The sequence below is a fragment of the Mustela lutreola genome, chromosome 15 (assembly GCF_030435805.1).
Source record: "Mustela lutreola isolate mMusLut2 chromosome 15, mMusLut2.pri, whole genome shotgun sequence".
NCBI classification, from domain to species: domain Eukaryota; kingdom Metazoa; phylum Chordata; class Mammalia; order Carnivora; family Mustelidae; genus Mustela; species Mustela lutreola.
The window spans coordinates 60,688,424-60,715,696 of NC_081304.1; the positions used below are offsets into that span (position 1 = coordinate 60,688,424).

Here is a 27,273-nt window from a genome sequence, read left to right on the forward strand (position 1 = left end):
TGTCTCATTCTGCAGCTCTGTGTTGGGGGGCCTTGCCCAGCTTGTGACTGAACCCCAGGCTGCTCCTTAGTTGTCACAGCCCTGGTGCGGGAGCCCCAGACCCCTGCTTTCCCAGCCTTTCCCAGCCTGGTTGTGCGTGGGGACACCTCCTACATCAGGTGCATGACTTTTCCTGTGACCCCCACTCAAGGAGGTCCACCAGACCCCTCCTGCCAGCATATGTTTCCTTCCTCCCCATGGGCGTGCACTCAGAGCCTAGACCAAGTAGTTTCAGCAGTAGAGAGATCTTTCCTTCATTAAATCTGCTAAACACGGGGCCCTGGGTGGCTCAGTCATTAAGCATCTGCCTTGGGCTTGGGTCGTGATCCCTGGCTCCTGGGATTGAGTCCCACATCGGGCTCCCTGCTAGGTGGGAAACCTGCTTCTCCCTCCCCCACTCCCCCTGCTTTTGTTCCCTCTCTTGCTGTGTCTCTCTCTGTGGAACAAATAAATAAAATCTTTTAAAATAAGGAAATAAATAAGTTAAACACTTAAGAACAGTTTGATGTTAATATCTAATAAAGGAATAAAATTATTTCTCATTTTTTATTCATGAGTTTTAGTTAGTTATTCTCAAAAGCTGAACATAAAGTTTCAATTTGTCTAAAGATTTTTATTTGAGAGTGAGTGGGAGAGGGAGGAACAGACTCACCGTTGAACAGGGAGCCTGACTGAGGATTTGATGCCTGGACCCTGGGACCATGACCTGAGCTGAAGTTTAACCAACTGAGCCACTCAGGCATTCCCTAAAGGTTTGATCTTCAAATGCAAATGTATTTACCAAAAGAATACTCTACTTTTTTGTATTGATGACTTACCAATAAATGGATTAACTATATTAGGTATCGAACATTGCATCACAATGTGTCTGCTTTGAGTATCCATCATGAGATCTATTCTGGTTTTTTTTTTCCTTCAGTTTTTTAAAAAAAATAATGTTTCTCAAAATATGAATACAAACATTAGAATATATTTCTTGATCATAAAAAATAAGTAGTTCCCTAACTAAAAACATGTTGTTACTGATATACATATACTGATATATACTGATATAAAATTAAAAGTATTTTGGAATATTTAGTCATAATGATATGTCATCTGTAATTGTGTAATGGAACTTTTATCCTCTTCTGAATAATTTAATAGAAATTTAGTCTTAGAACTGAGGTAGTAAAAGTTTATTTATTGGTATAACTTTTTTTTATTCAGGTTGTATTTCCTCAGTTTGATCTCAGTTTCAATTTGCAGTTGTTACTTTCTGATCCGAAGTAGCTGGTATTGTATGCAATATAAATTCTTGAAAATTTGCCAGCCTGTGGGTGAATTTCTAATACACTGAAATGGGGGTGTTGATGAAAGGGAGATGAGAATTCTCTTCGGTACACAAAGGTGACAGATGCAATTTCTCATGGAAGCAGACTCCGGAAATTATGCAAAAAGAGTAAGTTTTTCAGTTGCACAAGACCCAGGTACAACCGCTTCAAAACTTAGAGCGGAACCCTGGGGTCATGCTGAGCCCTGTATGCCACCTCCCCAGCAAGAACAGAACAAGGGTTCTGTTTCTGTCTGAGAAAGAGTTTGGCCGTCTCGTATGAAGTTGGACATTTACTATAAAACCCAGCAACTGGGGCGCCTGGGTGGCTCAGCTGGTTGGATGTCTGCCTTAAGCTCAGGTCATGATCCTGGAGTCCCGGCATGGAGTCCTGCATCGCAACAGGCTCCCTGCTCAGCAGGGGGTCTGCTTCTCCCTCCGCCTTCCCCTCTCCTGCCCTCCCCTCTCCTGCCCTCTTTCTCTCTCTCAAATAAATAAATAAAAATATTTTTTTAAAAAAACAGCATCACGGTCCTGCAGATCTATCCTAGAGAAAGGAGAGCGTAGACACACACCAGCCTGATTGTATACAGGTTCCCCACAGTTGCATGAGCAACAGCTCCAAGCTAGGAACCATGACCTGTGCTTCTGCAGGTGGGGGCGCGAACAGCCTGCTCTCAGTCCCAACAGTGGGAAACTGCTCTGCAGTCAGACGGTCCAAGGGGATTATGTTGGGTGCGGGGAGAGAAGACCCACACCCGTCTCAAAGGCTACCTACGGCATTACCCCCTTTACTTAACATATCACGAACAGAAGTGTTGAGAGGGGGGCAGAATGCAGCCTTGGCTGCTGGGACCAGGGTTAGGGGAGGGGGTGGCTCTGGAAAATGGACGGAACATTCTCTATCCTAATCGTGGCGATGGACGCACGAGTCTACAGGTGAGCCGGAGCTGCGCTGACGCACACACTGTGCGTACAAAAATCATCACATCCAGACACAGTCCGCCGCGGAGCTGGTGGTGTTCTGCCCGCATCGATTTCCTGCTTCTAAAAACTTCCTGCTGAGCGGACTGCTGCCCCAGGGCCGTCTGGCGCGTGGCACTGGGCAAGCCTCGGGACGATTTTGCAAATCCTTATGAATCCAACTATTTCAAAGTTTTAAAAAATCTTATTTAAAAAGATTTTTAAAAATTTTTTTGAAAAAATCTTTTTAAAATTGCAGTAAATAAGAAAATACTTGAGACGGATGCATCCAATCCCCCGTTCCCAGTTTACGGCTGATACCGCAGCAAAGAAACGGCATTGCCGGGGAGACTGGGACATGCCTGGAGAAGCTGCCAGTGAGTAGGTTTTCCTAGACTTTGGATATTTCCCTGTGAGTCTGTTTGCCGAGATCTGGGCACAGTAAAAACATTCCTCTGGGTAGGGCTTCTCCAGCGGCTGGTCACTAGAACGGGTGACTTGTTTCCATAATTAACTTAGAAACATTGTTTTAGTGCAAACATATCTTGGTTGCTAAAAAGCCAGGGCCTGCTTTTTGCAGAATGTTGGGTGTGGCGCCTAGAAGAGAGTGTGGGTCAACTTCCCCCAGGTCAGGTTTGCAACAACAAATATTTACTCGAGGGCTGCAGCCCGGCTGGCTGTGGTCCGGGCTCTGCTCCCGGCTGTGGGCAGCTCCACACCCTTCTCCTTCAGGACTGTGGGTCCGTGTGGCATGTTCTCCCATTCAAGACCCTGTCTGAGGAAGGAGACACCCCCAGGGACGTGCTCCTCTTGTGGCAAAGGGCAGGACGGAGAGGGCTAGGGGGCCTGTAGCAGGGACAGCCCATCTCATGCATTCACCCCCAAGGAGCCCGAGCCAGTCTCAGCCAAGTCCAAAGTCAGGCAGCGGGGAATATACTCCATCTACAGGGGAGGGTGGCCAAGGGGGAGGAAATTAATAATCATAATTGTGAGCACATAATCTGGCATACCACACATGACCAATATTATCAAACCCAGGGGTCTACCCTGGCACTTTTCAAAAGTGTGGTGTGTGGAAACCGGATCAGCTTCTGTGAGTCGAGTGAGCTCAGTTCCAAGAGTTCCGTAAACTCAGAAGGGAGAGGTTCGCTGGGGGTCCTGCAAGGCAGCATTGATCTTCAGAGGCAAAATGAGGTCAGACCTGTTTGTGATGGAATGTAAGTGTGGTTAACTTGACAATAAAGACTGGCTTTGCCAGTCAGGTGGTATGGGGGCTGCTTCCCGTAAGCTGACGGTGTTCTATGTGTAACCCCAACATTTCGACACCAGCGTGGTGAGAGCACGCAGTAACGGGAAATCACGGTCTGTTCCATCATAGGGATTGAAGTCAGCAATATTGTCATTTTCCCAAATCTTTCTCAGTGTAGAAAGTCTTGGGAGATGCCTGTATGTGAAGGTGAGATTTAACTACCAGTTGGAAATCCTATAATGAGACCTTTTGGCAGACTTCTCTGAACTGAATAGGAAAATGACTCCGAAGATGAAGCCGGGTAATTTCCAGTTCTTCGCTGTCAACACCATTGGACGAGACCCAACGGAAGTGTCCGCGGTTGCAGCATCGAAAACAAGTTCCTGTGACCAGTCATTCCCTGATTTGGAGTGCATTTGGGGAAAGTTCACAAAATTTGGAGGCACCGCTTTAAGAAATGTTCTGTTCTCATCTGTCCATTTACACCAGCAAAGCCCCTCCAAGCTCGTGTCTCCGACAGCAAAGACAGACACGATCGATGCCGAATCCTGACTCATGCAAATAAGAAGCAGCCGTCGTCCTTGGGCTAACCGAAGACATTAAAAAAAGCCCGTCGGACGTATCGTGCTGCGTTGCAATCAAACCCCAGTTCTTATCTATAATAAGTATTTACCAAAATGTCCATGATGTTTCTGTTGGCAAAATGAACAGTAAGAATTGTTGTTGTCATGACCCAAAGCAGAAGTGAATTGTCACACTGAGAGCCTTCCTGTCATAGGAAACTCAAAAGCATTAATAGTTCAGTTTGCACATGCATCTTTTGTTGCAGAAAAATACAACTGGGAGAACCCTAGAACACTCCAAATGAAAACTACCTTAGCAGAGTTTTCATGAGCTGAGTGGAATGGAAACAGAACACAAACAAGAAAAAATATCTACATAAAGTTTTGGTTTATCAAGGAGGGGTTTATTGGAGTATTTTTAAAGTGGATCAGAGCAATGATTAAATTACTATGATATTACAGCCCACTGGCCACATCTTGAAAAGTAAACGGGAAGCAGCAGTTTTCATTTTATTTTTAAATGGTTTTTATAATAACTAGACATGACTTTCTTTGCAATCGTAAGTTGGAACCATATGACATTGTTAATATTCCACCATTTTCCAACCTACAAATACGGCAAATTCATATGATGCAAGCTAATATTTAAACTCATGATAAAGAATTTTAGATACTGGGGCACCTGGGTGGCTCAGTGGGTTAAGCTTTTGCCTTCAGCTCAGGTCATGGTCTCAGGGTCCTGGGATCGAGTCCCACATCAGGCTCTCTGCTCAGCGGGGAGCCTGCTTCTCCCTCTCTCTCTCTGCCTGCCTCTCTGTCTACTTGTGATCTCTGTCTGTCAAATAAATAAATAAAATATTAAAAAAAAATTTTAGATGCCAATGTTAACAATGAGGGACGAGAAACATTTTCCCGGAACTATCTTAGGGACTATCGGAGTAAGGAAGTCCGCAGACCTCTGCCCTAGGAAAAAGCTTCTCTTGCCCATCGGTACAAGGACACATAATTTTTTTTTTAAGTTATGGTAATAGTGTTTGCAAGAGCAGAAAAATCACAACATCCAAGCACAGGAGAATGAAAAATAAATCGGGGTATTTTTTCTTTGTTTTGTTTTTGTTTTCGTTTTTGAGGGGGGAGGGAGAGAGGGAGAGAGAGAATCCCAAGCTGACCCTGCACTGAGGGTGGAGCCCAATACAGAGCTTGACCCCAGGACCCTGGGATCACGACCTGAGCTAAAACCCAGAGTCAGACGCCAACGAATGAGCCACCCCGGCGCCCCTACAGTGGGGTGCTTCCATGAAAAATCTTCATGTGGTAATAAAAAAAAGGAGGGATCAGAAATGCACACAGACATGTGAATGAGGGTAGCGGAGAGAGCTTACAACCGTCTGGTGAAGTCAGGAACTTAAAGAATTCTTACTGCACAACAGTATTTATTCCATTTAAATGTCGTATGGCTCGCTCTGGGGTCCGGACAGACGTAGTAGAACTAGAAGGAGTATTGGAACAAGGAGACATCGCATCGGGTCTAGTTCTGACCTGCTGGGAAGGCGGCCAGTGCTCAGAGACGGGAGGAGAGTTTTATTATTTAACTGGGTCTGGATACAGGGATGTTTGTTATCCTTCGCCCTTGTTAACGAATTTTAAATGTTGCCAAATAAATGTTTGTAACAGTTTTAAAGGGGCCTGCATGCCCACTCACTGCAGAAAAGCCCGATTGAGGCTCTGGTACAAAATATGGGAATGACATTCCGGACGAGGTAAGGGTTGCTAATGTCTGGCTTTACTGCAGGTTTCCCTCCCCCCAATCCCCCAGAAGCCAGCTTTGCTCTGGTGGGGGCGGAAGTGGCCCAGGCTGGAGAAGCTTTGTTTGTTTTTATCACTATGTACATCAGTGACGTTTGAATTAAAATGTGGAGTTTGATCCCTCTTCCAAATTGATGCCGGGTCCAAAGTTCTGTGTCACGAAATAGTAACGCTGCCTTGACCCGAGGACGGGCCAGAAACCCCAGATCCCGCTGGGCCCCGAGAGGTCAGATTTCCCCTTTGCTCTAGTCGGCCCCTCACCTTTTTGCCCAACAGCCTGGAATTCTTTCCCTGAGTCCCCTTCTCCATCTTCCCTGTCCCATGGCCAGCAGGAACGACGGGCGGCACCTTTCCCCAGGAAGATGGGAACGTTAACGGTGCATTGCATGTCATGGCAGAGGATGCCCTAGAGAGTTCTTTCTGTAAAGAAAGCTGTTCCGAATCCCAAGTGACATATGGGTCGTGGGGATGGGGCACGGAGATTTCCCTCTCTGCAGTGTCCTCGGTACCACCGCTACAACCGCTGTCCTTGCAAAGAGCCTGCTTTTCCCCAGCTTCCTGGAAGGGCAGCTGCACTTCTGCCTTCTGAGAACACAGACCTAGACCCAGTCGTCTACACTTGCTGCCCACAGCCTCTCCTGCTTCTCTTAAATCCATGCCAGTGCAGCGTCTGTTGCCATAACTACACTGAGACCCAGTGACCGGCGTCCCCTGTCGCTGGTCCCAGCGGCCTGCCCTCCGCCCTGGGCTGGATGCGCTCCTGGCAGCTCCGGCCATTACTGAGCTCTGTCCTACAGATGGCCCCCCACTTCTCGGACCACCCCGCTTCTGAGCTCTCTGTCCTCCAGTCCCACACCCGCCCCCAGGACACCCCACTCTCTGGCCTTCCTCTCACCTCCCTGGAGCTTGTCCTCTGGCTCTAGTCCTCTGGCTGCTAGTTCCTGAGAAGCTCAGACCATGCAGGAACCCCAGGGCTGGGCTCCTTCCCCCGTTCATCCGGCTCCCCTTGAGCTCCAGGTTCACATCTCGGGTGACCTGGGTGGGGGCCCTATCAGAACCCCTAATGGGCACCCACAGGTGTGCACACAACACCCGGTCTTAATTAGTGGTTTGGCCACAGGAAGAATTCCATGCTGAAAACCGCTTTCCCTCAGAAACATAGAAAAATTTTCTCCTCTGTCTTAATTTCCAGTGTTTTTATCAAAAATCATAAATCCATTCTTGCTTTTGATTATTTTTCCTTCCTGGAAACCCAAAGGAGCTCTTCTTGTCCCTGGTGCTCGGAAATCTTGGGTCAAATGCCTTCTGGTTAGTAGCATGTGTGTGTGTGTGTGTGTGTGTGTGTGTGTGTGTGTGTAGCACTTGGAACCTTGGGAAACTGATGTCCTTTCAATCTGGACGTTATTGTTAAATTATTTCCTTGAAGAGTCCCTGGGTGGCTCAGTTGTTACGCGTCTGCCTTCGACTCAGGTCATGATCCCGGGGTCCTGGAATCGAGCCCCACATCGTGCTCCCTGCTCTGTGGGAAGCCTGCTTCACTCTCCCTCTGCTACTGCTCATGTTCTCTCTCTCTCTCTCTCTCAAAAAAATAAATAAATAAGATGTTTAAAAAATTTAAAAACATTGTTTCTTTGATCGGTTCTTCCTCTCTGCTTTCCTCAACTTCCCCTCCCAAGATTTCTATTCAGTAGTTTTTTCTATTTCTGCTGTCACATTTATGATCTCCAAGAAGGCATTTCTGTTCTTGGAACAGTCTTTTGTTACAGTGTTCCCTCCCTGTTTCAGAAAGTATCTTTGCACAAATCCCCTTTTGAAGGCCTATCATTATGATACTGTTTCCCATGACCAAAAAAAAAAAAAAAGGCGGGAAGTTCTAAATCCTAATTCCCAGGAGAATGAATTAACAGCTTGAGGTATACAATTAGCTGTCTTTCTGCAATTAAAGTGAGTGAACGTTTGAATGTGGGTGAATCTCAGAAAAAGTCTGAGTGGGGAAGTGAGCGGTAGAAAGAAATACATTTTAACTCCATGCATACAAGGATTAGCAACATACAAAAAAATAACATTATACATTGTTTCCAGGCCCATGCATATGGAGTAAATAATTAAAAGCCATGCAAGGGGATAATAAGATTCCAAATGCAGAAGAGTAGTTATATACAGTTACATATGAAGAGTAGGGAGAGAGGAGACATCAGTTTTTGGTTCTAATACCTTCCTTTTAATTTTTATTTTGTTTTTTAAGATCTTATTGATTTTTGCAAGAGAGAGAGAGAGCACGAGTCATGATGGGGACCAGAGGGAGAAGCAGACTCCCAGCTGATCAGGGAACCTGATGCAGGACTCGACCCCTGGACCCCAAGATCATGACCTGAGCCGAAGCCAGATGTTAAACCGAATAAGCCACCCAGGTGCCCCAATATTTTTTTCTAAAGCTGAGTATCAGTGAACAGATTTTTTTTGTCTGTTTGATATTTTTTAATATTCATAATTTTTACATTTATATGAAATAAGTGAGGAGATTAGTTCAAAACTTAAAGTTTATAAAAAGGTCAAATGCTTCTTTAAAGGAGGCTCTATGCCCAGTGTGGGGCTCAAACTTACCACCCTGAGATCAAGAGTTGTGTGTCTCCCAAAAACCATAGGATACTTAGGAATGAACCTAACCAAAGTGGTAAGGGACCTGTACTCTGAAAACTATAGAACATGTATGAAAGAAATTGGGGAAGACACAAAGAAATGGAAAATGTTCCATGCTCATGGCCTGGAAGGACAAATATTGTGAAAATGTTTATGCTCCCTACAGTAGTCTACACATTCCATGCCATTCCTAGCAATATACCATCAACATTTTTCACAGAGCTGGAACAAATAATCCTAAAATTTGTATGGAACCAGAAAAAAAAAATAGCCCAAGTAATGTTGAAAAAGAAAACCAAAGCTGGTGGCATCACAATCCCAGACTGAAGTTATATCACAAAACTGTGATCATCAAGACAGTATGGTACTGGCACAAAAACAGACACATAGATCAATGGAACAGAATGGAGAGCCCAGACCTTGACCTTCAACTCTATGGTCAACTAATCACTGACAAAGTTGGAAAGAATGTCCAGTGGAAAAAAAGACAGCCTCTTCAATAACTTGTGCTGGGAACATGGGACAGCCAAAGGCAGAAGAATGAAACAGGACCATTTCCTTATACCACACACAAAAATAGACTCAAAATGAGTGAAAGAGACAGAAATTCATCAAAATCCTAGAGAAGAATAGAGGTAGCAAACTCTGTGAACTTGTCCACAGCAACTTCTTGCTAGACACGTCCTGGAGGCAAGGGAAACAAAGGAAAAAAAATAAACCACTGGGACTTCATCAAGATAAAACCTTTTGCGCACTGAAGGAAACAGTCAACAAAACCAAAAGACAACCTACAGAATGCGAGAAGATTTTTGCAAATTTCTAATCACATAAAGGGCTAGTATCAAACATCTATAAAGAATGTATCAAACTCACCACCCCAAAAACAAATAATCCAATGTATGGAGGTTCCTCAAGATGTTAAAAATAGAGCTACCCTACCACCCAGCAAAAGCTCTACTGGGTATTTACCCCAAAGATACAAATGTAGGGATTCAAAGGGGCACGTGCACCCCAAAGTTCATAGCAGCAATGTCCACAAAAGCCAGACTATGGAAAGAGCCCAGATGTCCATCGACAGATGAATGGATAAAGATGTGGTATTAGATAGATATGGATACATGTGTGCGCGCGCACACACACACACACACACACACACACACTGGATTACTACGCAGTCATCCTAAAGAATGAAATCTTACTATTTGCAAGATAAGTGAAATAAGTCAATCGGAAAGACCATTACCATATGATCTCTCTCGTGTTGAATTTAAGAAACAAGACAGAGGAGCATAGGGGAAGGGAGGTAAAAACAAAACAAGATGAAACCAGAGAGGGAGGAAAACCATAAGAGCCTCTTCATCACAGGGAAAACTGAGGGCTGCTGGAGGGGAGGTAGGAGGAAAGGGGTAAGTGGGTGCTGGGCACTAAGGAGGGCAGCTGACGGAAAGAGCACTGGGCGTGATATACAACTGACGAGTCAGGGAACTCTGCCTCTGAACCTAATAACACACTATATGTTAATTGATTGAATTTAAATTAAAAAAAATTTTTTTTAAGGTCACGTGTCCCACAAACTAAGGCAAAGGTGCCCCTACAAAGAGCAAATTTTATTTGAAATAGAAAGGTAACCTGTAAGCTCAAGTCTCTGCTTAGGAACGTTAGTAAAAATAAAATAGAATAAAATAAAACAAAATAATAAAATACAAGGACAACAGAGAAGCTATCAGCAAAATCCCAGCTGTCTTTGACAGGATGTGAGTAAATAAATAATCTGGCTTTGCTTAATTTAGCCAAATGGGGACAGTGCCCTGATCATAAAGGTACAAAGAACCATCAAGAAGGAATCACAGGGGCACCTGGGTGGCTCAGTGGGCTTCGGCTCAGGTCATGATCTCAGGGTCCTGGGATTGAGTCCCGCATCGGGCTCTCTGCTCAGCAGGGAGCCTGCTTCCTCCTCTCTCTCTGCCTGCCTCTCTGCCTAGTTGTGATTTCTCTCTGTCAACTAGATAAAATATATTTTTTTTTTTTTTTTAAAAAAAGAAGGAAATGCAAAGGAAGGAAACCCACACAGGGCAATGGTGCTCCCGGCTCGCTGACCCCACGGCCTGTCGGGGACCGCATCTGGAAGTCGGCTGTGTGGTGCTCTCCGGCTGCCCTGGTGAGGGCGCGGACGGCCTGGAGTGTGGCTGGCGGGAGTGACAGCGGAGTTCTCCCTCCACACGCCCCCTGACCCCTTGATTTCTCTACCCCTCTGAATACCGCGGCTTCCTTCCCACCACCAAGGCTACAGTCGAGGGGAAATGAGGCAGTGCGGTCTGCTCTGCATTGCCTTCCTTTTCCCATCAACAGCCCAACGTTCCTGCGCGCGTTCCCAGAATGAGAGATGACGGAGTCCCTTCTCCCAGCGACGTTTCCACTCTGGCCATTCCCGGGCATTCTCGCGGCCATTCTCGCGGCTGTGTGCTGCCTCTCCCGGTCCCCTTCTGCCACCACGGCAGGCGGAGAGCCCCCCAGGAAGAAACTAGAGCAGCACTAGGCAGATGGTCCCCCCACAAGTCAACGCCCGCCATCAGCCACTGCCCATTCCCCAGTGGCGCACACGACCGCTGCTCCAGGACTCGCCTCCAGTCTGTCCCTCTGTACTCCATGCAATCTGTCTGCAGTCGGTCTGCAGCCGCTGGAGCCGGGAAGAGCGTCCTGTGCTGGTGGGCGGGGCCAGGGGGTTCAGGTCCGCTGGCCTGGGGTGAGCCTAGCGCAAACTCCAGCACTGTCGTCGCTCATCTCCCACAGACTTGTACACCTGCCGCGGTGCGTAACATGCGTGCCAGCGATGTGTCCATAAAAAAAAACACAAGGTAATAATAATTCAGTGAAATGATTAATTTTTTAAAAAGGAACAAGACAACACCGGTGGAGACCTCAAGACGGAAGCAGGGGTGTTCCCACTTCAATGCCACCAAGTGGTCGATGGGATGGCCGTTCCTTTATGCATTAAGTATAAATTTGGGGAAAAACAAACACTGATCATTGTTTTACAACCTCCCTGAAGGCACTGAAGGGACAGCAAGAAAACCACCGAACGGTTAGACGGAGCCCGACGTCAGCCATCACCTGGGAGAAGAGAGCGCAGTCGGGGGCGGTTTCCATGTTCTCAGCGTTCAGGACAGCAGGACACCGACAGCCGGGATAAAAGCCCGTCTTTCCGGTCTGAAGGAGACTGGGAAGTCATGGGGGAATCAGCAAGAGGAGAGTGTGAGAGAGAAGGGGACTTAAGTGCTGCCGATAAATTCTGTCCAGATCCCCGGATGCCCGTGAGCTGCGGACACGAGGCCCATGTAAACAGCCACACAGGAAGACCTGGGCCGCAGTTTGGGATTCAAAGTCCAAATCCACCTCAGAACAATTAAGTGCCTGCTTAGACACACCCCGCCCCCCCACGTGGTGCTTTTCAGACAGTATCAGAGAATTTGGGTCTGTCCTCATAATAGTAAGTGTCCGAGGTTCCCTCCCAAGCTGCTCGACTAGCAAAGAAGCCAGCGGGCGGGACCCACTCCCACAAGAAAGCGCATCCGTGGAGTCCAGCGGCGGAATCGCCCCTGGCTACTCGCAGGGGATTTGGAAACAGCCGCAGTCGCCGCGCACAACAGCACAGAGGAGGAGCGTCTGTAACAGATGAGCAGATAGGAAATCTCAGCAGAGCAACGGAAACTAGTTAAACAAACAAACAAACAAAAAAAAAAGGGAGAAGTCTAAAAATCGAGAAACGTCTGAAATCGAGGAAATGTCTGCAAAAGACGTCAATGTAAAGCTACGAGAAGCTGGGCAGAGCCCTAACAGGGTAAATATGAGGGAAACGACACCTAGGCATGACCAGGAACTTGCTACAAACCCAGGGGAAGGGAAACTGGGGACGGGCGGCCCACGCAGCCCGGAGGCACCGTGACAAGTTGGGGATGCAGGACAGGAGGGCAGGGACAGCAAACGGTCCCCCAGGGCAGCTCGGCTTCTGCCTTTCACGTCAAGGGATACAATGTCAGCCCCACTGAGTCCAAGGAAAGTAAAAAATGTATATTATAACTGGATTAGGGTCCCATGGGTCCTGTAACGCGTCACCGGAAAATTCATCGATGAGAACAAAGTACCGTTTGTCCTCTCCCTCTCTGGAGGTTGGACGTGTGAGCGGGGCTTTTCCCCCGGGGACTCGAGGGCACCCATGTCCCCACCTCGTCCTGTCCCCATTTCCTGTCCCCACACCCTTAACTTAACCACATCTGCAAACCCCTCACAGCTGTGCGAGCCAGGCTCTCTCTTCCCCAGACACAGACCTATTGCCCCAGGGCACGGATCTGCCCGAGGGCCTTGCCCTATTTCCACCCCACACACCTGCCTCCTGTCTGTGGCCTCCCACTCCCCCCAACGAGCCCGCGTGCACACACACACACACACACGCCCGCACGCACACAGCGGTCCAGGTCACTCCGACCTGACCGTGGCCGCCGAGCCGGGCCACACCCCCGCCCACCTCCACCGTGAGATCGTGTCTTGGTACTTACCACGTTCAAGCACGGCCTTTTCCTGTAGGCTTCACTTCTGCAGCCTGCGAGGTCTCTGGGAGCACAGACTTGATTTTATGGGACAGTATCATCCCTGAACCAGGAGCTTTTAGGTCACTGGTCTGTCAAATCAATTCATAAATAAAGTAAAGGGGAAAATACTGCGGCCCAGCCTCTGTCTACTGTATCTTGTAAAGCAAACTGGGATCGGGGACTAACTCAGCCTGACTGTGCCCTCTGCTCTGCGACGTCATCTCCCACCAGTTCCGGCGGTGCCCATCTTCTCTTCTCCTGCCATCTGGCTCATGCCCCGTAGGTGCACCCTATTTCGTATAGTCAGGAGATGCTCAGTGTACGGATTTTTCCTCTTTCGTGCCCCAGACATGTGACCACTGAAGACTGGAAGCGCGCGGTCACTTGTCTTGTGCCCTGTGACCCCGCGTTCGGCAGTCCCTGACGTGGCTATTCTATGACTGAGATCAAAGGCCCGTTGGGGCTTTGGGAAAATGTCCAAGTGGGGACAAGGAGGGGAGCTGGGATCACTGTTTGCAGGTGCTTTAATGAGTGTGCGAAGACGGACCTCAGACGGAAGGACAGGAGGGGAAGGCACAGGGGCCACGGTGCCTTGGAGCCTCTCACCCATGAGCTTAATGACAAGATTCCCTGCCCTTGCACGCTGGCCAAGCAGGACCCAACAGGACACCCCCTGCCTTTGCCGCCCAGCCGGCCCGGAGTCAGCCCTGAACACAAACACAGATATTCCAGGCCCCGAACCTCATGTGGAGACTACTCATTTGATACAATTGCATGTGGTTGGAACAACCAACTCCCACCCAAACACACGGCACTTGGGGGAAGCAGCAATCTCGATGAGCATGTCTCCCAGGACTCAGGTCCACTCTGACCACAGGATCCTTCCCAAGGCACCACCGAGAAGTATGCACAACGGCACCGTGTAATTTCTGTCTGGGAAGTGAAATGCCTCTGTCATGACATCATGTCCCGAGCACAGCAGTCCCTTGAGAGAACGACGCCCGGCAAAGACAGTGCTCGGAGCTGACCACTGGAATCCTCTCCTGAGGCGTCCCCTCCCGACTCCCGTCCTTGGTCACCTTTCACACACAGTCTCTCTTTTCACTCTCAGAACCGGGCCTCAGGGTATGTGTTGTCGTCATTCCAGACCGCAGACCAGCCCAGAGCTTGTGCTTTCCCATTTCCCTCCGCCACGTGACAGGTGAGGCTCCGAGGAGTGGCTCCCGTGACAGCCCAGACCCCCTCCGGTCCCAGGCCGGCAGGGACGGCGGCCAAGCAGGGAGCCACAGTGCCCTGTGGGGCCACACACGGCATTTCTCATCAAGGGTTTTATGGGACGGGGTTGGGGAGGGTTGGCGAGGGTTGGGGACCCGGCAAGGTGGCCGGCTGAACGGTGAAATCATGCATGCCCACAGCGCACGCTCCTGTCGTGGTGGGAATGGGGAACAGGCTTCCAGACTCGGTGAGGAAACAGCAACTGCCACTGTCCCCCCCATCCCAGCACCGAGAGCCCATGCGTGGCCACATGCTAGACGTCATCAGTACCCACCCTTGCCCTGGAGGCCCCTGTTTGATTCCCAACGTTCCGGACATCAGGGCAAGCTGCGTGTTCTAGCAAAGCCTGCTCTCCTGAGCTGAGGCACGCAGCGTGCCCACTAACACCAGAACACACTGGTGTTTAGACAGGTACACCACCGCATTCAAATTCCCCAACTACACTGCAGCATCTCTGTGGTGTTTACCAAGCGTGAAGATAAATACAAGTATGAAGCTAATGACCGACAGTTCTGATTTTTTTATGAACAAAATTCTGGGACATAGAAATATGTACGAAATGCCCCAAAGAATGAACACGAAGTATATAAAACCCAAATGTTTCCAATGTTCCAATGATGCCATGTTGCCTCCTTTCTACTTGTCTGGCCGATCATGTCCTGCTTCTTCCTGCAGGAGAAGGACAGGGGGACAGACACGGGTTTGCTGTTCCGTCAGTTCAGTGAGGCAGGTGCAGTCTGGGGCCACCTGCCCACCCCCACCGCCACGTTCCCAGAGCTAATGCTCCTCTCCTTCCAGTTTCTGGAACGCGTCTTCTTGTGGAGACGACCCTGGACAATTCAGCTGGAACTGTAGCTTCCTTCCCCACCCCACACACCCCAGCCCCTCATCTTTCTCTACTGTTCTCTTTTCTGTGGCATTTATCGACTTCTAACATGTCATGTAATTGCTTGTGTGTTGTGGCCCAGTTATACAAACCCCACCACTCCCTTGATGCTACTCTCCCCCAGACATGAGTACTCCACGTTCTCACTTTTTAGCTGTTTCTTCTGGTATTTAGCTCCGTGTTTCTCAAGAACCTCCTTATACAGGTATTTTCTCTTCAATTTTAGATTAATCCATGAGGATTTAGAGATACAGATTTCTCTTTCTTACACCACCTACCTACCCTACACACACCTCTGCTCTCTATCCTCCCATTCTGGTTAAATCAATATTCAACATGTCATCATGACCATGACCATGGACGTTACATTATTATGACCGTGTGTTAGGACTATGCCACATGTACTTTCTTCTACAACTTTTGGTTTTCCCTGGACTTGATCATCGCTTTGGTTTTTCATTTGCTTCACTTTCTAGGTTCCTGTCGTTACATCATTCTGAAAATTTTCTACTGGATCTGAAAATTTTTCCCTTGGTATAATCAAACACAGTAGGATTCTATGCATTTCTTTTTGGGGACACGGTGCCCCCCGACCTGATGAATAGCTCTCATTCTGGGAAGTTATAATTCTCTCAAGTGCTCTGTTCCCAGATTTCAGGATCAGGTCATCTCTTTCTTGTTTTGCTCCTTCTTCAGGACACATTATCCTAAAATAGTTTCTTAAGAAAAAAAGCACCAAAGGCAAATTTTTTAAAAAGATTTATTTATTTGTTTGTTTGTTTGTTTGTTTGGGGGTGGGGGCAGAGGGAGAGCGTGAGGGAGAGACTCAGCAGACTCCTCACTGAGCATGGAGCCTGATGGGGGGATCTCACAACCCCGAGATCACAACCTGAGCTGAAATCACGAGTCAGATGCTCAACGGACTGAGCCACCCAGGTGCCTTTCTTCCCTGCAATCCTGAGTGGTGGTTGGGTTAACCTTTATTCCCTCTGGGCGTGTTGGAGTCTGCCGCCCATCTCATCCTCTGCCGTCGCTGCTGACCAGTCCCCTCTCCATATAACTTTCACCCTGTGTATACAGTTTTTTCTCCGATTGATTTCAAGACCCTCTTTGCTTTTGTTCTGTGGTTTCATGGGCGTAACTAAAAGAAGTTTCCATCTCATCCTGCTCAGAACAATGAGCTCAGATGTGCTTCTCTCTCTCTCTCTCTCAGGATGTCTCCTGCCCGAATCTACAGATCTTTGTCTTTGATGAGTTCTAGGAAATCCTCAGCTATAATCTCCTGAAATGCCCAATCCTCCCTCCCTCCCACATGTTCTGCCAGCCCCGCTGTGGAGCACGTGGGCGGCAGTTCGAGCTCTTCCATTCTAGTTCATGTCTTTACCATTTTCTAGTTTCTTCTCCTACGTTCCAGGGGGTTTCTTCAAATTGACCTCCAAGTTCATTCTTTCTGGGATGACTCCAATCTGCTGCCTTTGACCCGTCCACTGAGGTTCAATGTCTGTCTTTTTCACTTCTAGAAGTTCTTTCCATCTCTCTCTCAAATTTGCCCATTCTTTTTTCAGAGGATCAGAGGATCGTATTCTTTTTTTTTTTTTAACCTTCTTTTTTTTTTTTTTAAGATTTTTATTTATTTATTTATCAGAGAGAGAGAGCACAGGCAGACAGAATGGCAGGCAGAGGCAGAGGGAGAAGCAGGCTCCCTGATGAGCAAGGAGCCCGATGTGGGACTCGATCCCAGGACGCTGGGATCATGACCTGAGCCGAAGGCAGCTGCTTAACCAACTGAGCCACCCAGGCGTCCCTAGAGGATCGTATTCTTTTCTCTTGTTTCAACCGTTTCCAGTTAGCTTAGGTTACAGTCTGTCTCCTGTGGTTCTAGTTTTCTGAAGGGTTTGGAGACTGACCCTCCTGCTAGTGCTTGTGCTTCAGCCTCTCAAGGGAGATTGCTTCCTCAGGTGTCGGTCTGTTTGGTGAGAATGACCCAGTCTGAGGTTGTGTGCCCCCAGAGGGATTTTGTAACTGCTTCCGCCTTGCTCCCCAATTTTTATGTTAATTTTTATGATTGGGTGTTTCCAGCCCACGAGGCTCAGGTCCTTGAACCCCGGGGCCAAGCATGGCGTGGGCCTGCGACTTTGAGTTCTCGGGAGATGGACTGTCTGTTCCCCACACTCTGATTTCAGCCCAAGGTAAACAGGCTGACTTGCCACTGTCCTTTTCCGGTGAGCTGGATCCTTTCTCTCACCTTCAGGTTCCCGACTCTATGCAGGGGGAGACGACGCTTACATCTGCCCTCCCCCACACCACACACACATGTACTTTGTGTGGATGGACTTTTCTGTCATCCAGGCCCTTAGTTCCGAGACCAACCCCGTGTCTCCTCCCAGAGTGTCCGTGAGGCCTTCATTCCCGGAGCTCGGAGTCGTACAGTTTCTGGCAGAGTCAGCCGTCGACTTACAGGAACGATTGTCATGGTTTTATCCAGCACTTCTCCGTGTCTGTAGGGACCTTTCAGGGTATCTGGTTCCATGTGGTCCGGCCATTAAAGCCAGAGCTATTTGTTAATTCGCCACATTGGTCATGACTGCAGAGTAGATGCCGCACGGTCCCAGAGCATGTGAACTGTTTCCCGCTGGAAAGCCAAGAGCCCCTCCTGCGCCCGTCCCAGACGACAGAAGATCAAACCTCCGAGGTGGAGAAGGGCATCTGCCCAAAGATAAAAACAGAAATGGATTTCTTCTTCCTTCGGAAAATTCAGTAAAGCAAGTAGCAAACTGCAGAACCGACACCGACTCTGCCTTTGAGGTCTGAGCCCAAGCCGAGCCCCGAACGTCCAGCATCACCTCCCCTGCAGAGGGCGAGGTGGCCCATGAGGTCCAGGGGGTGTTCTCAGTGTGGCATTCTCCTCCCCCCACAGGCCCCGCAAGCCAACGCCAGGGACCCCGCCTCTGTTGTCTCCTCGGCCATGAACCATCTGAACGGTGGTTTAAAAACCCAAGACCTGTGGGATGTTCGCAGACACAGCCACTAGGTCCTTCCCTAGCTCCCCATTCTCCGTGTGCCCGAGTGCCCTCCCTCAGAGCCCTTACCGCCCGGGTCGCCTGCACAATCTCCCAGAGACCGGGCCCCCTTTGAGGGCAGAGCTGGCTCTGGCCACTCCGCATCCCCAGCTCCTAACCCAGGGACTGAGGCAGCAAAGGCTCCAAAGCTCCCAAGTGACTGAATGAAGGGGGGCTCCCAGCCTCGCTCTGTCACGGTAGGTAACGCCATCGAGGCCCCGAGATCGGAAGAGTCTTGGTCGAGATCCTGAGTTCTTGGTGACTTGGCCCCAGCAGACCAGGGTGCAGAGCCATTTCCCTCAATATCCTACCTCTTTACATCCTAAATTATCTTCCAGTAACCCTAAGAATTGGCATGAGAGATCCTGGATTGTCACGTGTCAGTGACAACCCAGAGCCCTTTACAAATGGTCCGTCTTCACTAGGAGCAACAGGCAGGAGTTTTGTTCCTGTTTCGTAGATAGGAAACCGGGTGGAGAGACGAGCCTCCCTGGCGAGACCCAAGGAACCTCAACAAGTTTACATGGGGTGGAGACTATTTCTTAGTCCCCGTATAGTATCTTACTCTACTCACTCCACCGTCCGTCTTTTAACTCGATATGATGCGTGTTTCTTACAAAACAGAAGCCCTAACCTTTGCTCCTAACTTCTGTGGGGGTCTCCAAGGGCACAGGTGCATACCAATTTACAAAGATGGGCGATCTTTGTCTTTGGGTGGGGGGGAGTGGTGCCATCCCCAGCCTGTCATGTCTTTCCCTACTTTCCTCCATTCTTACATAACCTGGTCACCAGATTTAGCAACTAAGAAATGCATTCCTCAGGACAAAAACGGTTAAAATAATTGCATGGATGTGCTTACACTAAGAAAATCTTCCTCTGAGAGTGAAATTTAACGGGGCGTGTCCTGTGTCCTCGGGCAGCCCTCTTCTGCAAGCACAGACTTGCACAGCACATGTCTCATCATGCACGCTTCTCGGCACCTTAATGTTCGGATCCAAAATACCCCGGGGCACGTCTGCAAGCCAAATGATGTGGCTCTTTGCCAGGACATACGGCGTGGGTCTTCTCTAATCTGCCCCCTCCCTGTGAAGACAGGCCTCTAACACCGTCCCAGGCCCCCCATGAAGTCCCCAGATACCCAGAAGGTCCCCCCATGCCTCATCGATGCCACCTGTGGCTCAGGGTTTGTGCTCTGGGAACCGGGTCAATGCTGATAGGCAGAAAGAGCCAGGACCTGTCTCCTCCTCTGCAAACATACCAAACGCTTCTACCCCCACTTCTTGAGGAGAGAGGAAACCGGGAGAGCTTCCCCGAAAGGAAACCGCGTAAGACGCTCTACTGGCATGGGGCGGACAGCCACTGCGGACGGAGAAGATGGCACATTACCGGGGCTTCCCGCACACTCTCTGCGGCAGTCCTGCCCGTGAGAAGAGATGGGTTTTCTTCTTTAGGTTTCTTCCTTTTAGGAGAAAAGGTTGGGTTTTAACTATTTCCCTCTTTTGGACGGAGATGTTGGTATGCCCGAAGAGACACACAAGCCAGGAGAAGAAAGGGCTCCAGCTCTACCACCGGCCACGCCCAGGCGTCAGGCCCTGGGACAAGCATCCAGACCCCACAGTCCCGGCCCAAGGGGGACCCCAGGCTTGTCCCTGGGGAATAAAAACGCCCTCCCTGAAGTCTTTCCACCTTTCTTTAAGACTGCTTGTTGGTCTTTTCTGGTTCGAGAAGACAGCAGGTGGGGCAGATGTAGGGGGCAGGCGAGGGGAGAGCAGAAGGAAAGGCAGAAACAGAGAGGGGGAGAGAGGAGAGGCTGTGCCCCCCGCAGGCTCCCAGCGAGCCCTGGAGCTGTTGGTGAAAGGCCAGTCCCCCAATGCAGCGTCCCCACAGGGCACCTTCCTTTCTGCGTGACCTTTGGGGACACCCCTTAGGGCTGGTGGGGAGGGGAGCGCCAGGGAGTGTTGGTGTATCAGACACGCGGACCCTCTCACACTGGGAAGGTGGGCAGTTCTCAAGCCTGGACCTCAGGTGGGTCTGGTTGGCCAAGGGGGACATGTCTGAGTTGGGGAAGTGGAAGCCACTGAGCACGGTGGCCCTTCCCACACATCCAGGGCTGAGCCACAACCACAGGCCCTGCATCCCAGGCTCCTGCACAACCTCTTCCTGGTGTGGAGAGGGGAAGGGCAGGAAGAAGGCGGCCCCCAGCCCCACCACCAGAGCAGACCCCTGGCCCCAGCCCCAGCCCCTACCACCTGCCCCACCCCCCACTCTCTGCCCACAGCCCTTGTGGCCCTCCTGGATCCTGGATCCCAGATCCCTCTCCCAGCTCCAGCCCCCCAGACACCATGAGCCTTACCCTCCCCCTGTCCCCCCTTCCCCATCTCCTGGCTCCCTTGACCCCAGACCCCAGTTGCCTCCCCCCGCACCGACTCCAAGCCCCCCAGGCTCCCATCATACACACCCCCTGCTCCCCCGGCACCAAAACCTATCTCTCGACTTCTTGGATCTGCACCCCTCTCCCACTCCAGTTCTGGCCGCCTGGACCCTGGACCCTTGGGCCCCCAATAACACCCACCCTAGCATCCCCCCAGCACCCCTCGTCTTGGACTGAACCCCCATCCCTGGATACCCTTGCCCCTCGGGCCCTGTCGGGATCCCCCATGGATCCCCCAGCCCCTGGCCCCCAGGGAACCCTGCCTAGGGAACCACAGTACTCCAGCACCCAGGTCCCCGAGCCTCCCACACACCAGACCCCAGGCCCTCCCAGACCTCCAGCTCCAGACCCTCAGACCCTGCACCCCACCTCCAAAGTCCGTGTCTCCTGGCTCCCCAGCCCCAGCCCCCTGGGCCTTGGCCTCAGTCCCTTCCCCAGCTACCCCTGTCCCCTCCCTACAACCTCACCCCTGCCCCCTCTCCCCCCTCCCCCACTGTGGGTCCCTCCACTCCCCGTGGTGCCTGAACCTGCCCCTCCCCATCCCCAACGCCCTCCCACGGACCCCTGGATCCTGGACACTCGTACCCCAACCTCCAGTCACCCTCCCACCCAATCCCCCAGCGCCCTGCCATGCCTGAACCTCCTCTTCCACGCTCAGACACGTGCGTGCGTTGGCGCGCGCGCACACACACACACACCGGAGCCCAGATCCCTCATGGACCCCAGACCCTCCCGCACCCTTGCACCGCAACCTCCAAGGACCCCGGGACCAGGTCCCTCGACACCCCTGCTCCTCGGCCCCTGGCCCCGGCTCCGGGAGCCTTCCGGGACACCGCGCGCCGGGCAGGTCCTGCCCTCTTCACGCACCGTCCGCCGCTCTGAAGACCCCATGTTTGGGCCCCTGCGCGGCGCGCCCCGCGGACGAGCGGAGGCCCGGCCGGCCGAGCAGGGCGGAGGGCGGCGCGTCACAAAGGCGGCGGTCCTTGGCGCTCATACCCCGCGAGGGTGCGCGTCCCAGCGGGAGCTGAGTCGGCGTCGGAGCGCAGGAGGCGCGGGCGGAGCAGGCAGGCGGCTCGCGTCCCCGCAGCCCAAACCGGGCGCAGCGAGCTGGGGGCGGCGAGCGGGTAACGGGCCCCTCCGCCTCCCCTTGGAAGCCTGCGTCTTCGGGCACCTCCGGCCGCGGGTGGTGGACCGTCCTTAGGCTTCCTTCCCTGGTTGGCAGCTCTGGGGCTGGTGGGCAGGACTCAGCCCTAGAGCCCTTGGGGTGGGGGTGAGTTGAAATCCCATTTCCGCACTTATTAGGGTGCTCGCTGGGAGCCTTCCTCAGCTCTCTGTTTCCCCATCTGTAAACTGGGCGTCCCCACGCGCCCCATCAGGGGATCCTGCAGAATGTCTTGGCATCACCACAGGTCCAGCGTCTGCTATGTGCCAGGCACTGTTGGGGCGACTTCCACGCATCAGGCTCATGGAATCCTCCCAACACAGAGGAGCACCATTTTCATCCCTGGTTTGCAGATGTGGAAACTGAGGCACAAGGGAAATTAACTTGCCGCAGGCCGTACATAGCAACGGAGAGAACCAGAGCCCAACCCGCCAAGCTCCCGAGCCTCTGGCTGGCCAGGAGGTTTAGGTGGGGAGGGAGGGCATTGCCAGTAAGGACCAGGGCTTGTGGACCACTTGCCACAGCTTTCCCCACCTGCCAGATATGTTCTCCTGACACCGCACTGTGGCTTCACATGTCTGATGATTCCTCCAACCAGTGACTGCCGGACAAAGGCTTTGTGTTGAGCCTGGGGACTGGTCTGGCTTTTCTCAAGCACCTTGCTTCACGCTTAGCCCTGAGGGGGCCCCACAGCCGCAGGCGCCTTCCATGAATGAAGCAACGGCCCTCCCTCTTCCTTCGTTAAATGTGAAGGGACTGCTCCGAAGAATGAGGCTGTCCCTCGTCTCAGGGGTGATGCAGGCTGGGACAAAGGTTACACTGAGGGACAGACATGGGCGAGAGGGGAAGGGGCAGGCGGCAGGGCAGGCAGTGTCCCTGGGACCCCGCGGATGCCGTGCCAGAGCCCACGGGGAAGTCTGTCTAGATCTGGAGATGGGAGAACCAGCTGGAGGCTGGTGAATGTCTCATGGGTGTGGAGGGAAAGTGTGGGATGGTGAGCACAGGCACAGACACACGTGAGACACCTCAGAACGGGTTCAGTGCGTGTGGGCGGGGACACCCGTGTGGACAAGGACACCAGTGTAGACAAGAACACCAAAGGAGTAAAACCGAAGAGAGTTCTTGCACGAATGCCTGTCCTAAGTTGAGAACTATGTTTAATGTGTCCCTCAGCTCCTGAGGCCTGTCACCGACATGCTGTGTGACCACAGGCAAGCCCCTTCACCTCTCTGAGCCTCAGTTTCCATCTGTAAAGACACAATTCTCAGAATTCCTTCAGCTTTGCATTTTTATGAGCTACGATAATCCTGGGCCACTTGGTGGAGTGGCCACTGAAAGCATGACGAAGCAGTAGGGTTTCCACCTGAAGACGGGGGCAGGGGAGTGGTAAAGGGAAGAAGCGTTTTCAGGCCGGGAAACACTGAAAGTGGGTCATGAAGACCTCAGCAGATGGCTTTAGAAATTCCAAGGGCTTGGCTCGGGCCTGGCGCTCCTCGGGCCTCCCCAGCCTGGCTGAGGGACCACGTGCAATAGAGTGGCCAGCTCAGGCAGCTCAGAGACCTTCCAGGATTCCCCACCTCAAGACCCAGTTTCCAGATCGTGTCCTGCAGGGAACTTACAAACCCACCCACTCCCGCAGTCACGGGGCCCTGGCTCCAAGCTTGGAGCCTGCGCTCTGCTCTGAGCCGTCCTCCTTCCTCTGCCCTGGAGGGCCCGTTCTGTATCTCAAGACTGACCACATCACTTCCGGACGGGTGACCCTGTGACCTTGCCTGGCCCCCCGGGGCCTCAGCTGAGGCTCTCCACCACTGAGGCCCGACATACTGCTACCCTCTTGGAAGCAAACACAGTCACCAGCAAGCCAGTGATTCTCATCCTGGGAAGGGGGCCCATGTGTCAGGATTCCAAAGCCTTGGGGAGCCCCTGGTGCCCTGAACACAGCCTCTATCCCATCGTTCGGGGCCCCCTGACCCAGGAGCACGTCCTGCAGCTCCAGCTCCCACACACCCATCCCTTACAAGTGAAGCCCCAAAAAACTTTTAGCTCCCTGCATGTGCACACGTCCCGAATGGTCCTCTGCCCGCGGCTCTGTACGATCGTTCCCTCTGGCCGGAGTGCAATGGTTCCTCCTCCAAGCTGTTCGGCCTCGCTGCTCCTACTCACCCTGCAAAGCCCTGCCCGGGAGCCACCTCCTCTGAGCAGCCCCGTCCACTCCCTCCTTCCCCAGACAGAATTAATCACCCCCTTTGTGCTCCCTGCACCACGAACACACCCGAGGCTTCTCATGTCTCCTGCCGTGCTGTAACTGAGTCCGGGGTGGGACCCCAGGGGGCTCCCCCAGCAAACCGAGTCCTTGCAGGGGTGCCCTGCCAGGCAGCTCTATGACAGACCCCACCTGCGCCCACACGGGGCCTGCTACCCACGCGGAGCGCGCATTCCTTCGCTGGGTCTCGTTTCCACTAGGTGAGTAACGGTTCTTCCTTTCTACTCCCCACAGAAAAGGAGTGACTGCTTTTCTTTCCTCATTTTTGGAAGCCCTGCCTAGCACACGGCTGCTGCGGACACCCCGGTTTCTCGATGGAGGAAAACAGCCAGCCACCCCCGCCCCAAGACCAGGGCTGCTGGGCCAGACTGCCTGATGTGTGCCTGCGTCGCGTCTTCTGGTGGCTGGGAGACAGGGACCGGTCCCGGGCCGCGCTGGTCTGCAGGAAGTGGAACCAGACGATGTTCTCGGCCGACCTGTGGCGGTACAGGACCATCACGTTCAGCGGGCGGCCCTCCCGGGTGCACGCGTCTGAGTTCGCGTCCGCGCTCTGGTACGTCAAGAAGTTCGGCCGCTACCTGGAGCACCTGGAGATCAAATTCCTGAACCCGTACAACGCCGTCCTGACCAAGAAGTTCCAGGTCACCATGCGGGGCCTCCTGTCATGTCTGGGCAAGAACAACAGCCGTCTGAGGTCGCTGTCCGTGCAGCACCTGGAGCTGGACCGCCTGGTCTGGCGCAGCAGCACCCGTAGCTCCTTCCTCAAGAGCCTGAGCTGCTTCCTGAAGAAGGTGGGGAAGCACCTGAGCTGCCTGAGCCTCAAGGGCGCGCGGCTGACCGTGGAGCAGGGCTGTGGGCTGCTGGGCGCCCTGAGCCACCCGCGCGGCCAGAGCGCCTTGTCGCAGCTCAACCTGGAGGATTTCTTCAGCCACCACCTGGCCGTGTACAGCAGTGCACGCTTCCGCAGCACCATGGCCGCCTTCCGCAGCCTCTCGTCCCTCACGCTCAACTACAGCTGCGTGTCGGATGAGCTGCTCGAGGCGCTGTGCCAGAGCAGCGCCGGCACCCTGTGGGCCCTGAATGTCAAGTGCCACATCCACGACCCTCACGGCCAAGTCATCTGGGGCATGTCCTGGGCCAAGCTGGCCAGGCACGCCACCAACCTGAAGGTGAACTTCTTCTTCGAGCGCGTCCTGAAGTACGAGCGCCTGGTCCGCATCCTCCTGCCGGAGGTCCCCGTGCGCAGCCTCAGCCTGCGGAGCTGCTACTTCAGCGACCCCGACTGGTCCATGCGGCCCACGCTCACCCACCTCCTGCCCACCTTCCGCCACACTCTGCAGGTGCGTGGGGCCCGGCCCGGGAGGCCGCGGCGGACCGGCTGCCGCTCAGGTCACCGGTGTCCCCTATCCCACCCTCCCCACCAGCGAGAGGCTCCCGACGGGGCCGGCATGCTCCCAGAGACCAGCATCCCCCCGCCAAAATCATGGCAGGTGATGGTGGCTCATGTCTACGTGGGACACAAGGGATTCTCTGGTTGGCTGCCCACCAAGGAAAGCCCCTGCGTGCCGCTCTGAGCAGGAAGGGGCCTCCTCGGGGGACGGCAGGCCCCCTCACAGCTCCCAGCAGCACAGGCATCAGTGAGTCCAAACCAGAGAGACCAAGTCACTGAGGAACCCAGAGCTGTGGGCTCTTCTCTAACCTGCCAGCTTCCCCGGGGAAAAAATCAGGATCGCTTTGTCCCTTCCAAGGGCCGCACAGAGGGCTGGGTGATTCCTATCAGTCCCTATAAATACCACCAGCTGCAGGAGGGCTGCTCACCTCGGCCATTGCCATCCTTCCGCGTGTGGAGGGGCTCAAGGGACGGTGGCTGGCCAGTTGGCCGTGGGGCTGGGACCAGTGCTGTGGTCTCTGAACCCCAGGTGCCTGCCCCGTCTCTTTGTCTCTTCCCCGGGACCCTGGACTACAGCAAGCCGGCCGACGGGGCTGCGGGGGAGTGACCCAGCCAGGGGTCCCTGCGAGTCTGCCCACCTCCATCCCCACTGGTGCTTTTCCAGAAACTGACGTTTGAGTTCAACAACCACCACGAGTCCCTGGACGAGGAGCTGCACCTGCTGGTCTTGTCGTGCCGGAAGCTGCTGTACTTGAAGATCTGGGCTTTCCTGGACGTCAAGTTTGTGGAGCGAGTCCTGAAGAGTCAGGAGGAAGGCCAGTGCGCTCTGCGCACTCTCAAGGTAGGCTCCAGGCCTGGTCTCAGAGCCGGCGCTGGGCGGGCTGTGCTCCTGCCAGAGTCCCGAATGCGCGCCCCAGACTGTGTGCCCAAGGCGGTGGCGGGGGAAGGCTGTGGGGGGGTGGGTTGGCTTCGCCGACGGGAGTCAGGGCTCCCTTCGCTGGCGGCTGGGATGGGTGCGGGGCGCGGGGTGTGGGGCGCGGGGCGGGGACTTGAGGCCCGGGGCAGGGATGCGGGGAGCGGGGCGTGGACGTGGGGCGTGGGGCACGGGACGTGGGACGCGAGACGCGGGGCGGGGACGCGGGGATGCGGGGCGCGGAGCCGGGACGCGGAGTCGGGACTCGGGGACTTGGGGAGCGGGTCGCGGGGCTCCGAGGGCGGCTCCCCCGAGCGCGCCCTGTGTCGGTGCCGGCGCAGGTGAGGATCTACACGAACAGATACGAGACGAACGACGAGGACCGGACGCTGCGCGAGATCCACAGGAAGTACCGGAAACTCATCGACGCGGAGCTCAACTACCTGGTCATCGCGTACCCCATGATGTAGCGAGCGCCCCGAGCGCGTCCCCGGCGCCCCGCCCTCCCCGGCTCAGCCGGCTCCCTTTTGCGGGTCCCGCCCCGGCCCCGCGCCCCGAGAAGGCTGCGACCCGCCGTGGCGGGACTTAAAAGTGCTATCTTTACCAGCGACCCGGGCCCGGTGTCTCCTCTGTCGTGCACACCCTGTGGCTCGGCTTCCTCGCACCCGCCCTCAGGCCCCCGGAGTCGTCCCTCCGCCACTGACCATCCCCCCCGACCCTACACAGCCGCGGGTCC

General features: G+C 53.0%; 1 protein-coding gene across 3 annotated transcripts; it reads left to right on the top strand.

Annotated features, from left to right (window-relative positions):
- Positions 1-21,818: 21,818 nt before the first annotated feature.
- Positions 21,819-27,141, top strand: FBXO39 (F-box protein 39). Of its 3 annotated transcripts, none has more exons than XM_059148682.1 (4): positions 21,819-22,079; positions 24,469-25,574; positions 26,289-26,465; positions 26,879-27,141. In XM_059148682.1, exons 2-4 carry the CDS (start codon positions 24,549-24,551, stop codon positions 27,005-27,007), a joined length of 1,332 nt encoding a protein of 443 aa, XP_059004665.1. In that variant the 5' UTR covers positions 21,819-22,079; positions 24,469-24,548; the 3' UTR covers positions 27,008-27,141. The 3 variants fall into 3 exon arrangements, with proteins under 3 accessions (XP_059004665.1, XP_059004663.1, XP_059004666.1); XM_059148680.1 differs by having other exon boundaries at positions 21,819-21,933; XM_059148683.1 differs by having other exon boundaries at positions 21,819-21,933; positions 24,507-25,574.
- The last annotated feature ends 132 nt before the right edge of the window (positions 27,142-27,273 follow it).

Excerpts from the sequence above, each read along its gene's own strand:
- FBXO39 (XM_059148682.1), top strand. The coding sequence starts at position 24,549 with ATGGAGGAAAACAGCCAGCCACCCCCGCCCCAAGACCAGGGCTGCTGG. Across the intron at positions 25,575-26,288 it reads CCTTCCGCCACACTCTGCAG|AAACTGACGTTTGAGTTCAA; the intron begins GTGCGTGGGGCC and ends GTGCTTTTCCAG. Across the intron at positions 26,466-26,878 it reads GCGCTCTGCGCACTCTCAAG|GTGAGGATCTACACGAACAG; the intron begins GTAGGCTCCAGG and ends GTGCCGGCGCAG.